Below are 15,746 nucleotides of genomic sequence, written 5' to 3'. Positions count from 1 at the left end.
TTGTGTCCATCCAGCCTGGGGGTCACACTGGGCACCCCCCAGGGCCTGCACTGGAGAAGGGAACCTCGCAGTATCCCTAAGGCCCAAGCAAGCAAGCGGTCAGCACCGTCAATCCGAGAGGCAGTATCTCCCTTAGGCAAGGATTGAGACGCAGGCTCTGGCTGGGTCTGCCCTCCCTCGCCCAGACAGAACTTCGACCATTCCCCCACCCCCCACACACCCGCACCCCCACGGCTCCCCTACTCCCACGCAGCCTCAAGCTCCTCCCCCAATCACCGGCAAGCTCCCCAACCCCCACCCCACCCTAGTAGCTCTCAGGGTGGAGGGGGGAAGTATTCCCAGGTGTGGAGGCTGTCTTCATCTGGAAAGGAGAGAAGGATTCCAGAGGCGGCCGGATTTGAGGAAAAAGCCTCCTTGAGCCATCCTTTCCTGCAGGAGGGCCTCAACCCTTCCTGTTCCACTGCTTTTGTTCTCCTGGAGGCCAGGAAAACAAGAGGAAAACCTTGGGGTTCCAGCCTCCCAGCTGTGGGTCCCATGAACCCCCACCTGCCTTCCAGCACTTGGATGAACACAGACCCACTGATTCCGCTGTATATGTTTCCTCCCTCAGACACACACACAGGCCCACAGATGGGCAGACACCCCCAGAGCCCCAGCCACAGCACCCTTGTGGGAAAGCAGCACAGCCCCTCCCATGTCCCTTCCCCTGCTGCATGCATCCACGTGGAGCATCTCTGTTCTTTTTAATAACTTCAGAATAAAGTCTCATTTCAGTGCAGTGGGCTGGGTAGCTGCGGGAGTGGGTGGAAAGCCCCACTGGGGTCCCTGAGTGACCGGCGAGCCCTCTCAGGTCTGCTCCAGGAATCCTGGCCTGGCCACAGTGCAGACTGGGTTGTAGGGCCCTAGTGGTCATGGGGCCTGGATGGGGTATCGGCTCTCAGAGGGTCAGCGGCTCAGAGCTGGTGCAGCTCAGCAGGTCACGGCCCTCCACAGGCTCTGGGCTCTCCGGCCTCTGCGGAGACACAAGAGGGTGCCAGGCTCTGGGTCTGCTCCTCCAGGACACCTAGGGGCTGGTACGACTGCGAGGATCTCAGGGGCAAAGGGGCATCACTATTCCCTCCCATGCAAGAGCCAGGCCATACCTTTGGAGTACCCCCAGTTTGAGCCCAGATACCCCTCCCTCCCCCTCAAGATTCATCCTGGCCCTTGGTTGGGGGAGCCAGGTTTCAGTGCTGTGACCAAGCTGCTCCCTTTTGTCCTGGGGGAAAAAACTTTTGCCCCACTTCTCAAGGCAAGGGGTAGGGGCAGACCAGCCTGGGCTCCCCAGCAAGGGCTCCCACAAATACGGGGAGTCAGGGCTGATGGAGGGGGTGACAGGCCTTACCATGTGGTGACTGCTTTTCCCCCACCAGGGCCTCAGTTCCAGCAGCTGGTGGGTGAGCTGGGCGCAGCGCACGGCAAACACGCTCTCTGTCACGCAGAACACTAGCGAGATGCCCCAGAGGCACAGGCTGGAGCTCTGGTGGGGGAGCACAAGGATAGAGGGGGTGTCTCTAAGAATCCGCTCCCACCTTTGATGAGCACCTGGGTGTCACCCTCCAACCCCCACCCGCTCCCCTACCTCCACCCCCTGCCAACCCCAGGCCTAAGCACTCACATAAATGCGTGTGGGGTCGAAGGGACAGTCAGGCACCAGTACGAGCACTTTGGGGCTTCCAAAAGTACAGGCGGCCAGCAGGGCCCGGCCCTGGGTGGCAAAGGTCACGGCAATCGAAGCCAAGAGGCCCAGAGCACAGGTCAGAGACAGAAGGGCACAGGCCACGCTCGAGCTAAACACTGTCCAGCGCTGGATGGGAGAGGCCACTGGTCAACGGATGTCAGGCTCGGCCCCCATGGGGTCAGCCTTGCCCCCTCCAGGCAGGTGAGGCCCTTGGGGGCAGCTGCTGCCCCTGAGCCACCCCTACAGCCCCTCCCAGGAGGAGCCACATACCAGGGGGACGCTGGGGAGGTAGCGGGACAGCACAATGGCTGCAATGCCTGAGGTGATGACCTGCGGGGAAGGACAGTAGGCAGGGTGTCAGGGCCACTCTCGACAAAGACTCCACTGACGCCAACTCTGGCCCTCCCAGACCCCAGCCCCCCAGCCCAGTTCTGCTTTGGCCCCACTACCTCCGTCTGCACGAAGCCACTGCCTCCTCACAGTCCAGACCTGAAGAGATGTTTCTGGCACCTAGTAACTCCCTGCCTACAACCTTCCATGACTCCCTACTGCTTCTAGTTGTGTATCTCAAACAGGCACCTGTGTCGCCCAGGGCTACAGGGGCAATGTCACAGGATAATATGACACATCTCCCTGGAGGGGAAAAGATTCTGGAAGAAACTAAGTAACTCGACTGGCAAGGAACTAAATACGGAATTGTTATTTTAACAAGTCAGAAAACTTTGTGGAATAGGGACGCCCAGGAGGGCTCAGTCGGTTAAGCCTCCAACTCATGGTTTCAGCTCAGGTCTTGATCTCAAGGTCCTGAATTCAAGCCCTGTTTTGGGCTCCAGGTTAGGTATGGAGCCTACTTAAAGGGAAAAAAAAAAAAAAAAAAAAAAGGAAATGTTACAGAGTAAAATTCTGTGCGCTGGGCTGGTGGGAGTCAGGTGTGTGATAGAGAACCAGCAGTGTCTTTAATTCCCCAAGCAGACACAAGTCAGTGTCCCAGCCTGCTGGGGCCAAGCTCGTGCCACAGTATGAGCTCACAGAAAGGACGCTAGCTGTGGTGTCAGACACAACAGTTTCAAATCCAGTTGGTTTCTTTGTATCAGCAGGGCTCTGGGTGAATCCTCAGCGTGGTCTCCCGCTCTGGGCAGGGAAGCTGGGAGGATTAGCTGAGAGAATGAGGGCAAAGCTGAAGGGGTGTGGCCCAGGGCCCATCCCTGGTGGATCTCCTGACCCCAGCTCACCTCACGGCTTTCCCTGACTTCCTTAAGGCTGGCAAGAGGAAGGAACCAAAAAAAAAAAAAAAAAGAGGAAGGAACCAGAGTAGCAACGAGGCCAGGGGACACCGCACACAGCTCTGTAGCCCCGCCCTGTCCCACTGACTGAGGCTGTCCTGCTTGCTGGGGCCTGTGATCTCCATTCACTCAAGGCTTGGGGCCAGCAGGCTGTATGACCTTCACCTTGTAGAGGACAGAACAGGCTTAGAGACAGAAATAAGCTCCTCATCCAGGATGTGGCAGAGATGGAACTCCAGACTTTGAAATATGGCTGTTGCTCCGAGGCTGCCGCCACCTCTGCCAACAGGTGGAAAAGACCTTTCTGACCTTGGGACTACCGGGTTCCTTCATTCCCGAATTCCTCAAACAGGTACTGGCATCCGGGCCTAACCCTGGCCACCATTCGTTGAGCACATCTCACAGACCAAGCCTAATGCTGAGTTCCTGCCAAGTTGGCTTTTTCAGGGTCTCCAGAATAGATCTGAACCATTCCCACCTCCACACCTTTGCCTCTGCCATTCTCTGCATTTGGAATGTCATCCCAGCTTCCTCTCCTACTTGCCGGCTCTGGCATGCCTCCCATCTGGGTTATGGTAATTACAGCCTATCTTTGAACTCCTACTCATCCATCAATACCCAGCTCTGGGGCCTCCGCCTCTGGGATCCCTCCTGGACCCTCCCAAGCTGAGCTGATGTTCCTTCCTTTTGCCCAGCACTGCCTTCACTACTTCCCTCTTATGTTTTTTTTTTTTTTTTAAAGATTTTATTCATTTATTTGACAGACAGAGACCACAAGTAGGCAGAGAGGCAGGCAGCGAGAGAGAGGAGGAAGCAGGCTCCCTGCTGAGCAGAGAGCCCAATGCGGGGCTCGATCCCAGGACCCTGGGATCATGACCTGAGCTGAAGGCAGAGGCTTTAACCCACTGAGCCACCCAGGCGCCCCTGTTTTTTTTTTTTTTTTAAGATTTTATTTATTTATTTGACAGACGGAGATCACCAGTAGGCAGAGATGCAGGCAGAGAGAGAGGAGGAAGCAGGATCCCTGCTGAGCAGAGAGCCCGATTTGGGGCTCGATCCCAGGACCCTGAGATCATGACCTGAGCCGAAGGCAGAGGCTTTAACCCACTGAGCCACCCAGGCACCCCAATACTTCCCTCTTGTCATGTTAATCCTAGCTCACAGTAATGAACATGGACCAGATGCCGGATACTCATTAATTCTCACCGGGACCCTCTAAGTGGACACTGTTCCCTCCCCCATGTTATAGAAAAGGCAGCTGAGGCAGAGAGAGAGGCTGAGAGTCTTGACCAGTGGCTAAGGTGCAGAGCAGAAGGCGTGGGGCGCTCTACTTGCCCCCCACCCCCAGGCTTGGGGAGGGGACTCACCAAAGGCCTTTCAAGCCCCCAGCCCCCCCTCTCGCCAGTCCCCCTCCTGGCCCAGCCATACCACAATGGCAGACGTGACAGACAGGATGTTGACCACGCAGTACTGCAGGGCCACCGCATCGTGGGGACTAGCCACGTAGCGCAGCACAGTGCCATGGAGGAGGGCAGCTGCGATGAAGCTCACATGACCCAGCACCACAAGCACCAGCCCTGTCTTCATCAGCACCCTCCGGAAGTCACCCACGTTCAGGCCACCTGTGGGCGACAGCCATGTCAGGGTCCGGGGAGGAGGGACACAGCCTCTGGAGGAGAAGACCGAAACCCCAGCAGGAGTAATGGATGCTGGGCTCTAAGTCCATTTCTGCATGACTTGGGGTCATTAACTTGTCTTGAGCCTCAGTTTCCTCATCCGGAAAAGAGGTTCACAATGCCTTCCTGAGAGTCTCCCAAACTCCAAGGCTGGAAAAGCACACCAGTGGTATTTAATAAAGCGTCACAGTCCACATGAGTGCTCAAGGTCCTGAGGGGCAGGGCCATGGCTTGAACCTGGGTCTCTAGCTCCAGATCCATGGTCTTTCCGCCAAGCTCCCCAGTCACTGATTTATTCACTCAGGAGTTTTTACACAAATGTTCACTGAGTGCCTGCTCTGGGCCAGGCCCTTTATAAAGCACCCTGGTGAGTTTGACAGTGACTGTCCCAGCCCAAGGAGCCCCTAGTTCATGGAGCAGGAACCAGGTCCTGCTCGGGATTCACTTTGGAACACAGAGCTGGACACACAGTAGAGAATGAACTCACAATTGCTGAACTGACTCCGGGCAAAAAACTCAAGCATCTGGGTATCCATTTCCTCATCTTTAAAATGGGAAGAATAACTCCCGTCTCCCAGTGGAGAAGGAGGGTCCCACCAGGAGACAGGAAGTGGGGGGAGGAGGGAAGGTGGGTGGGACATACCGCGCAGGTCCTGAGAAAAACAAGCTCTTGGTGCAGAGGCACCAGACAGGGACAGGGCAGGTGGGGGAGGCTGGGGTCAGAGAACACCAGAGAGGCATACGCAAATTCCTTCTGAGTGGCCAAGTGGCTACTATCTGCACACCCCAGGAATAGAGAACCCTCTTTCTTGGGCAGCTCAGGCTGTTCCATATCTGTCCTCTGGAATGCCCTTTATGGGTGCTGGCTTTGTCCCCGAGGCCACACACCATGCTAGCCCCCTGGCCCTGTCAGCTTCCCCATTCCAGCCAGCTCTGGGAGACTGGGAGACTGGCCAGGCGCCAGCAACCCCCCTTCTTTGCTTAGCTCTTCCCAGTGGGACCTGAGTCCCTTCTTAGACCTCAGTCTCCCCATCTGTGGCAGAGAGGATTGGATCATATTTTGTATATTAGCTCTGTAGCTAAAAGAGATAAAGAAAAGAGAGAGAGAGAGAAAAGAAGGAAGGGAGGGCGGGAGGAAGGGCGGGAGGAAGGGATCATTACTTGGGGGCCCTGGGCCAAGAGGCAGTCCTTAGGGAGCAGGGAGGGTAGGGCCCAGCTCACAGCCCTTCTGTGTGACCTTGCCATATATAAAATGGGGAGGGGCTGGCCTAGCTGTCTCTGAGAGCCCTGGAGCCTGCAGGGCCCTCTGGAGCTGGACCAGGTCTGGGAGCAGAGGGCGGATGATGGGCTTGATGGGCACAGTGCAACTGGAATGCCACTGCGTAGATTAGCTGCCAGCCGAACAGGAAGCTCCTTCCCGGGGGCCTGACCCACCTCACTCCATCCACCCACCTACCTGGCAGCCCAGACACCACCTGGCTTAGGGCTGGGCTCATGAACAACAACAACATCCTAGGACCCAGACTCTGTCAAACCCGAGACACGGTGCCAGTGCGGGGCTGTGCCCGGAGCCCTGGACGCAGTCTCAGGGCAGTGTTGGGCTCTCTGTTTCCAAGTGACCATTCTTAGAGCACTGAGCAATGTGGTTGGCACGGCGGGAAGCACTTTACTCTTGGGAGCTCACTTCCTTCTCACAGCAGTCCTAGGCGGTGGTGCTACCATCCCCATTTTACAGATGAGGAAACTGAGGTTCACGGAGAGTGCGTGGGGAGTCCCCAGGTCCGTCTGATGCCCCAAACCAGCATCACTGTGGGTAGGGAGTGAGGGGAGAGGGCACATCGGTCCCACTCTGTCTGCCTCCTGTTCCCTAAAGGCCCTCCCATCCCCACCCGGCCGGAAGAGCAGAGGCTTGGAAGTGCGAGCCTTTTGCCAGGCTGAGGAGGGGAAGGGGCAGGGAGCCTCGGGGTCAGAACTCTCTGGGCCCCGGATCTCTATCCCTCCGCTCTCCCTCGTGCTCCCTCCCCCAGGGACTCTCCTCCTCCCGGAGGGCTCCTTCCTCCGCAGGAAAGGAAAGAGGGGGCGAGGGGCGGAGGCGCTACCCCACCTCCAGAAGAAACCAGCAGCCCTCCTCCCTCCACCTTCGTGCTGGGGAAACGGAGGCCGAGAGCGGCAAGCGACTCGCAGGGAAGGCGGCGCGGACCCCGGGGTTCCGGGCTCCGGCCGCAGCGCTCCGCCCCCGCGGGAGGATCCGGGGCGGCGGGGGGCCTCGCGGGCCGTCCCGCCGCGGCTCACCCAGGCGCAGACACATCTCGGCTCCCGCGCGGGCTCTCCGCGGCCGCTTCAGCGGGGCTCCGGGTGCCGTGGCCGGCGGGGCCCCGCTCGCATCCCGGTCCGCAGCCTCCGCGCCAGCCCGCCGCCCGCGCCGCCCGCGCTGCCCGCGCCACGCCTCCGTCCCGCCCGGAGCCGCGGGGTCGCCGGCGCCCGGCCTCCCTTCCCGTCACCCCCCGGGCGGCCCAGCCCCGGGAGGGCCCTGGCGGCTCGTTTGCATCCCGGGCCGGTCGGACCGGCTGGGCAGCCCTTCCCGGCCCGCCCGGCTGAGTCACGGCGCTGGCCCCACCCACCGGGCCGCCTGCCTCGACGTCTCCCCCCACCCCCGAGCCCACCCCTCCGCGGTGGTTCCATTGCACAGATGACCACTGAGGCTCCGAGGAGGCGCGGTCCTTCGGATGGGGGCCGCGTGCGTGTGGGCTGTGGCTGTCGTGACCCGGTGGGCGCCTGGACGGGGCAGCCCCAGGGTGAAGGTTGAGAATCTCCTTCTTTCTAGAAGATGGGGAGCTGCAGCCGCGGCGGTGCGAGAGCACTGCTTGGGGAACCAGAGTCTGCCCCCGACTTACTGTGTGACCTCAGGCAAATCACCTTCCCTCCCTGGACCTTAGTTTTACCCGTCCTGGGAGGCTTCAGTCCTCGACGCGGAGCAAGGCGCTTTATTTCTCTGTCTTGGGGATGGGGGTGGGGGTTCTCTGTTCTCTCACTGAAAAATCAGGGATAACAATTGTTGTCCTTTAAGGCCGTGGTGAGACAAAAGGAGATACAGAAAAAAATGAGATAAGAAAACACTTAGGAAATTCTCTAGAGTACCTTCAAAGACCAAGTATAGACCTCGAAGAAACACACAGTGGGGGCTTTACTTATCCTGGTTGCTGGTTACTGAGCCGCTTTACTGGGCTAGGATGGACCCTGCCCTCCCCTGTTTGGTCCTCAGCATCTGGAAGGGGACCCACCCAAGAACACCCAGCCGGAAGTGGTGGCTAAGGGGGATCCCAGAGTCCCATTCAGGTCTCTGTGCCCACCTGCCCCGGGGTGGCTGTGCTGTGGCTGCCTCCCTGGGCTTTCTCAGCCCCTAGAGCAGGCCTCTGGGAGGCCCTCTCCTGGTATCCAGGCAGCATGAGTTCCTGGTCTGCACCCCTACCCCACTGGGCAGCGGCCTTAAAGGCAGGGGCTGGCTTGCTGCGTGGAGGACCGGATATCCACCGAATGTGTCCTCTCCTGCACACCCGTACTGGTGCCAGCCATGTGCCCTGTGTGTCAGACACCCGGTCAGCACACAGAGCCAAAGGTGCGAGTGGGGCCATCTGACACTGGGGCTGGGGAGCCCCCTTGGGTGTTGGCCACAGTGGGGCAGGCTGGTCTGATAACCCCCAGCAGACAGGCTTCCCCGTTATCAGCGGTCTGAAGGGGGACCATGCCCAGCAGGGGCAGTGTAGGGAGAAATCTTCTCAGGGTGGAAGACAAGATGCGGCAGGTCAGGAAGCCCTTGGGCTGATCCCCTCCCAGGCTGGCATTTGGATTTTTATGTCCTCAGAGGCAACCTTTTTGCAGGGCGGCTGGGCAGTACTTACCCGCATTGAAGGGGTCAAACACTTGTATTTGCAACCCAGCAGTTCAATTTCTAGGTATTCGTCTTACACACCAGAAAGTGCAAAAGACGAGCATGCCTTTAATGGTGGTTATGGACGAGCCGTTCCTAACAGCAAGCAAAGCACCAAAGTGACAGCTGAGGGAAGGGGTGGCTCCCAAGGAGAGGGAGGGAAGGATTTGGCTTTTTGTTTTACACGGGGTTATACTATAGAAGTCTACAATGCACCTTGATTCATGTCTTGCTTTTGTTACAAAGAGAGCAAAAAAAGTCCCCCTCATTGCCACCACCCTGCCCCACTTTACCAACAACTATCTGTGGACACAGGCCACCTCCCAGGGACCGCGCTGGACAGCCCATCCGTCCCTGCAAAGTGGATGCCAGATCTCCTGTGCCTGAGCGTGTGTGGACTGTCCAGTTGTGTCAGGCAGTTCCCTGGACACTGAGACCACCTGGGCCTTCTGGGAGTTAGGCTGGGGACCCAGGCCTCTTCAATGTCTCTGCTTTCAGATGCATAGAGGAGGGTTCTCTCTTTCCATCCTTGGAACAATACTGAGCTCAAGATTATTACCCTATTTTAAAGATGAGAAAATCAAGGCCCAGACAGGTAAAAGACTTTTCAGAGATGACACAGCAGGGACACCTGGGTGGCTCAGTTGGTTAAGCAGTTAAGCATCTGCCTTTGGCTCAGGTCATGATCCCAAAGTCCTGGGATCGAGCCCCACATCAGGATCCTTGCTCAGCGGGGAGCCTGCTTCTCCCTTTGCCAGTCTCTTCCCCTGCTTGTGCTCTCTCTCTCTCTCCGATAAATAAATAAATAAAATCTTAAAAAAAAAAAAAGATCACATAGCATGTGTCAGTGGTAGGGCTGAGTCTTGTGTACTTGTGAAGACTCCTGAGTGGGGGAGGGGACCGTGAGGGACGAGAAGGAACCCCAGCCTCCAGGGGTGGGTCTGCTCGCCGGGACCTCTGAGAAGGGTGAATTGCCCATCTGTTTCTTCCCAGTTTCCCATGCCCCAGCCTTAGTTGCCTGAAGTTATTTCCATTTTTCTTCCTTATTGCCAAGTGGCCAAAGTCCAAGCCACCCAGTGTTCCCTGCTTCTACCCCACCCTTCCGTGCACTGGCCTGAGCTTCGGAGAAGAAAGCTAGGCCAAGCTCTGGTCCCTTGTCCTCTACCAACTCACTGTGACATCGGTGCAGCTCTCTGCCATTCTCAGGCCTCAGTCTCCCCACCTGTCAAACGGGGATAATGATTGCCTCCCTGCCTCTCAGATCTCTGAGATGCAAATGACTTGTGAGACACGAGAGCACATAGAAACCTGGCCAGAGAAATAAAAGTAGAAATTCCCCCTCTTCCTGGAACAGTTAACGGCCAGGTGTGGCCCAGCACTGAAAGCTGGGACTTCCAGGGGCCGGGCCTCCCTGCTGAGCCACTCCACTGGAGAGGGGGTCAGCCCCGTCTGCTCCTTCCCCCCGGTTACTCCCCCCCCCCATTACTGGAACACTTCCCCATGTAAATGAAACACTCAGGCACAAACCTACCGTCTGTTTGACGTGTGCATATACATGTGCACGATTCTACCACAGGAGTCTGTACACGTGTGCGAAACACAAAAACCTACTGATCCTGCTTGTCTGAGAGGAGGTGGGACTCACAGGGGACTGGAGGATGTTTACAATGACGGATTCTAGATGCTGTGAACGGGGGCGTTTGTTATTTGTATTTTTTTCCCTATCTTTTACATTTCTACAAAAAAAAAAAGATCATTGCAGGAAACTTGGAGGGAATCAGAGGAAGGTGTAAAGAAGAAATCTGAATGACCCACAGTCCTCCCTGCCCTCACAGACAAGACACACTTAGGAGGGTTTTCTCCTGTGCACATAGGTCATTTTCTCCCCCTCTGAGACTCCTGGCCCCTGGCTCTGCTCTCCCAGCCCTTCTCATCACCCTGGCCTCTTGCCGTCCTGGTCACCCCCCACCATCCAGCAAGGACTTGGGTTTCAGAATTTCTGTCAGGTGATCTGTCCTACTGCTCTGATCATCCATGTAAATGACCCTCTGACACCCTTCCTTGACCTCCTCAGTGACCTTCATCGGGACCGCATCGTGTTCTCTGGGGCCACGCCTTGAATGGGCCCCTCTGGAACCCCAGCCTCAAGGGTCCCGCCAGGGCCCCTCCTGCAGTTTGCCGGTCTTCTGCCTCCCAGTGCTTCAACCCCTGACTTCACAGAGGCCACTGGCTCATTCTCTTTCCTTCTGTTCAGTCAGCCCCTCCTGGCTGCTTGTCTGACAAGCCCGCCCCACAAGGCTGAGCCTCTGAAGGTGGTCGGGGTGACGCCTGGACTTGAACCTGGGGAGGAGGGGGGAGATTTGAGGTGTGTGATGGGGGTGCCCATTCGCATTTGGAAAACACTATTCCAAAGCCACTCACCTGCTTGTTCCTCCTCCCAGGCAGGCCTTGGGACTCCACGTGGACCTCACCCCCTCTCTAATTCTCCCCCTTTCAGCTAATGCTCCCCACCAGCCCGGAAACACACCCGAGTCTCTTCTATCCTAAGACCACATCCCCTCCCTTCGACTCCCTTTACATTTCTGGATACTTCTTTTCATGTCCATTCCCTTCCCCTCCAAACTTCTGGAATGAATGATCCTGTGCTGCCTCCATCTTCTCAATGACCCCCTCCCCCTCCCCCACTGCACTGTGGCTCAGCCCTCCGCTGAAGAGCCCGGTCCAGGCCCCCAGCACCTTCTAACTCGGTGAATCCAAGGGAAGCGGTTCAGCGCGGGGCTGGTTGTTGTTAGCCGCTCCCCCTGCACGCAGCACGCTGGTTCTCCCCCTGCACGCAGGACACTGGTTCTCCCTGCTTGTTCCTTCTCAGTCTCCTTTGGGCACAATTTTTTACTTTTTTTTTTTTTTTACTTTGTTTTATTTTAATTCCAGAATAGTTAACACACAGTGTTCTTTTAGATTCAGATGTACAATATAATGATTCAGCAATTCTGTACGTTATTCAGTGCTCGTCAAGGTAAGTGTCCTCCTAATCTCCACCCCCTATTTCCCCTATGCCCCCACCCACCTCCCCTCTGGACACCACTGGTTTGTTCTCTGTCCTTAAGAGTCCGTGTTTTGGGAACATCTGGGTGGCTCAGTCGGTTAAGCAGTTAAGCGGCTGCCTTGGTCTCAGGTCATGATCCCAGAGGCTCCTTGCTCAGCGGGGAGCCTGCTTCTCCCTCAGCCTGCCGCTCCCCCTGCTTGTGCTCTCTCGCTGTCCCTCTGACAAATAAATAAATAAAATCTTTGAAAAAAAAAAAAGAGTCTGTGTTTTGGTTTGTCTCTCTTTTTTTTTTTCTTTGTTCCTTTGTTTTGTTTCTTGAATTCCACATATGAGTGATACCACCCACTATTTGTCTTTCTCGGACTGGCTGATTTCACTTAGCACTATCCTCTCTAGATCCATCCATTTTTTTTTTTTAAGAATTCATTTATTTATTTGACAGAGAGAGAGATCACAAGTAGGCAGAGAGGCGGGCAGAGAGAGAGAGGGGGAAGCAGGCTCCCCGCCGAGCAGGGAGCCCGATGCGGGGCTTGATCCCAAGACCCCGGGATCATGACCTGAGCTGCAGGCAGATGCTCAACCGACTGAGCCACCCAGGTGCCCCTATTTCTTTTTTTTATATTTATTTATTTATTTGAGAGAGAGAGAGAGAGAGAGAGCGAGTGCACTCGGAGAGAGCGAGTGCACTCGGGGAGAGCAGAGTGCAAGGAAGAGAATCCCTAGGAGACTTCCCGCCCGAGCGCAGAGCCCGATGCAAGTCTTGATCTCAGACCCCCCGAGATCATGACCTGAGCTGAAATCAAGAGTGGGTTGCTTAACCGACTGAGCCACCCAAGTGCCCTGTGCTCTACCTTTAAATATTGGTAATCTTTTGCATCCTTTCTGCTTCCTATATTGTTCCTGTTGGTTGGTTCATGTCATCTCTTGGCTCTCCTTTTATATGATAATTCTCAAATCACTGCAGCCAGACTACGGTCCCCTGAGCATTAGACTCAAATATCCAGTCGCCTGCCCTTTCTGCCGGGTGTCCCAGTCATCTCAAGCTCAACATGTCTCAGCTGATGTTTCCTCTTTTCTCCCAGACGGCTCCTTGAGTATTTTCTTAGTATCACCGTGTACCCAAGACAAAAACCTGGGGGTCATTCTTTACACTTTCCTCTTTCTACACAGAGTCAATCATCAAGTCTTGCTAAGTTACCTCATAAATGATTCTGTAACAAGTGCTGTCCTCTGTCCCTGCTACTACTGCCCTTGTTCATGTAGCATCTCCTGTGGCCCCCAGTTGTTTTTCCACACACTCCCGAATAATCTTCCTAAAGTATAAACCAGATCATGTCACTCTTCCGCTTAAAATCAGTAACATAAAGAAAATTGAAAAGACATAAATAAATGATGAGCCATTCTGGTGTCATGGATTGTAAGACTTAATATTGTTAGGAAAGCCATTCTCCCCAGCTGATCTACAGATTCGTTGCAATCCCTATCAAAATCCAAGCTCCCCCTGCCCTTGTTTTGCAGAAATTGGCAAGAGGATCCTAAAATTAGTATGGAAATGCAAAAGATCCAAAATAGCCAAAACAATCTTGAAAAAGAAGTAAGTTGGAAGGTGCATACTTTCCAATTTCAAAATATACTACAAAGCTACAGTAATCAAGACAACATGATACTGGACATAAGGATAGACATATAGGTCAATATTTGAGATTTGAGAGTAAAAACATATATAAAGAAACTAAGAAATAAAAATACACACGTGGGCAATTTTTTTTTTTTGACAAGGGTACCATGGTGATATAAAGAAGAAAGAGTGGGACACCTGGATGGCTTGGTTGGTTAACCACCTGACTCTTGATCTCAACTCTGGTCTTGATCTCAGGGTTGTGAGTTCCAGCCCTGCACTGGGCTTTAAGCTGGGTGTGGAACTTTACTTAAAAAAAAAAAAAAAAAAATCAGTGCTTTCTTAAAGTGTGGTCTCCAAATCCCTGAGCATCCCCAAGAGCTTTTCAGAGGCTCTGTGAAGTCAAAATTATTTTCATAACAATACTAAGATGTTATTTTTGCCTTTTTTGGTGGTGAGAAAGCCATGGCGGGTAGAACAGCTGGCCCCTTTAGGTAAAGTGAGGCATGGCTGCAGGTACACTTGTGGTCATTGTAGTCCTCCCTGCCCTGTCCGCACAACAAAGGAAATAAATAAAGCAGTTTTGCTGAAGAATGACTTGATAAGGGACATTTGGGTGGGTCAGTTTATTAAGCGTCTGCCTTCAGCTCAGGTCATGATCCCAGTGTCCTGGTATGGAGCCCTGCACTGGGCTCCTTGCTCAGTGGGGTGTCTGCTTCTCCCTCTCCTTCTGCTCCTCCCCCTGCTTGTGCTCTCTTTCTTAGTCTCAAATAAATAAATAAAATCTTGGGCTCCTGGGGGCCTTAGTTGGTTAAGTGACTCCCTTCAGCTCAGGTCGCGATCCTGGAGTCCTGGGATCGAGTCCCACATCCGGCTCCCGGCTCTGCAGGGAGTATGCTTCTTCCGCTGACCTTTCTCCACTCATGTTCTCTCTCTCCCTCAAATAAATAAATAAAATCTTTAAAAGTAAATAAGTAAATAAAATCTTTAAAAAGAAAGCATTTTGACAAGTGGGAAGAATTCTGCTAGATGCCTAAGGACTGTGGTTTTCCCAGGAAAAGCACTTGTAATATTTGAGCGGCAAGCTGAACTAGCTGCTTGTTGCAAGTTCAACACCGTTTCTACCCGAAAGAAGGATGGAAAGACACACCTTGATTATGCAAATCTATATCTATAGTTATATCTATTTTTTTTGGTGGACATTTTCTCTAAAATAAAAGAAATAATAAAATAAAAGAAGTGAGCCAATTGATTCAAGGGGAAAATTGACAATAATTGCTGCTAATAATAAAATTTCAGGTTTTGCATGAAAATTAGTCTTTTGGAATATTTGTATCCACCCCTGTGAGCTTAGTAGCTTCCTAACACTTAAAGACTTTCTGATAAGATCAACGGTGACATTAACATTTTTTAATATTGTATAATAACATGTGGACATTTGGAAGATCTGTGGAGAAGAGCTCACTGAACCCTATATTCCGAGTGTTACAAAATCATTCCTAGATAAAAGATGCATTCAGGGGTGCCTGGGTGGCTCAGTGGGTTAAAGCCTCTGCCTTTGGGTCAGGTCATGATCACAGGGTCCTGGGATGGGCATCAGGCTCTCTGCTCAGCAGGGAGCCTGCTTCCCCTTCTTTCTCTCTGCCTGCTTCTCTGCCTACTTGTGATCTCTGTCTGTCAAATAAATAAATAAAATCTTAAAAAAAAAGATGCATTCAAAGTGGAAGATGGACCAATGTGTTTTAATTTAATGAAAAATTGACTGGTTTCAGGTTCCACCCTGAAACTAAATTTTACAGAACTATCATGTGTTACGTTTTGATAGAATATCAAAAAGAAATATCCACAGACTTACCCGGCAGGGGAAAACCATGATCATGCAGATGCTTTGCACAGTTCTAGACCCACCCATTGCACTCTGAGTGTGCTGACCCTTTTGATTTCCTCAAATGTGGGAGACCTGGTTGCATGATTTATGGTAGTGGGGACCGTGTTCACTTTCTTCCCTTAAAAAAAAAAATAAAGAGGAATATCCACAGTTATCTGAATAGAATTTTAAAAATAATTCTCGGGCGCCTGGGCGGCTCAGTGGGTTAAAGCCTCTGCCTTCGGCTCAGGTCATGATCCTAGGGTCCTGGGATTGAGTCCCGCATCAGGCTCTCTGCTCTGTGGGGAGCCTGCTTCCTCCTCTCTCTCTCTGCCTGCCTCTCTGCCTATTTGTCATCTCTGTCTGTCAAATAAATAAATAAGATCTAAAAAAAAATTTAAAAAAAATTCTCCTTTTTCCATTTTTATATCTGTATGAGGCTGAATTTTGTTCATATACTTCAACTAAAACAACATATTTCAACAGATTGAATAAAGAAGCAGATATAGGAGTCTAGCTGCCTTTTATGAAGCCAGACATTAAAAGAGATTTGCAAAACTCTCAAACAATGTCATTCTTTCCACTAATTTTTTGATTTGGAAAATGTA

The 15,746-nt window shown here is 53.3% G+C and overlaps 1 protein-coding gene across 2 annotated transcripts; it reads right to left on the bottom strand.

Moving 5' to 3' along the window:
* Positions 1 to 577: 577 nt before the first annotated feature.
* On the bottom strand, positions 578 to 7,112 carry TMEM54 (transmembrane protein 54). Of its 2 annotated transcripts, none has more exons than XM_080802544.1 (6): positions 6,972 to 7,112; positions 4,432 to 4,625; positions 1,991 to 2,050; positions 1,658 to 1,846; positions 1,385 to 1,519; positions 578 to 1,012 (listed from the first exon to the last, which is right to left on the bottom strand). In XM_080802544.1, the coding sequence occupies exons 1-6, from the start codon at positions 6,985 to 6,987 to the stop codon at positions 938 to 940; spliced, it is 669 nt and encodes a 222-aa protein (XP_080658670.1). In that variant the 5' UTR covers positions 6,988 to 7,112; the 3' UTR covers positions 578 to 937. The 2 variants fall into 2 exon arrangements, with proteins under 2 accessions (XP_080658670.1, XP_080658671.1); XM_080802545.1 differs by having other exon boundaries at positions 586 to 1,012; positions 6,784 to 6,995.
* Between the last annotated feature and the right edge of the window lie 8,634 nt (positions 7,113 to 15,746).

Source organism: Martes martes, assembly GCF_963455335.1.
Source record: "Martes martes genome assembly, chromosome: 4".
Classification (NCBI taxonomy): Eukaryota; Metazoa; Chordata; class Mammalia; order Carnivora; family Mustelidae; genus Martes; species Martes martes.
This window is presented reverse-complemented; position numbering and strand designations above follow the sequence as displayed.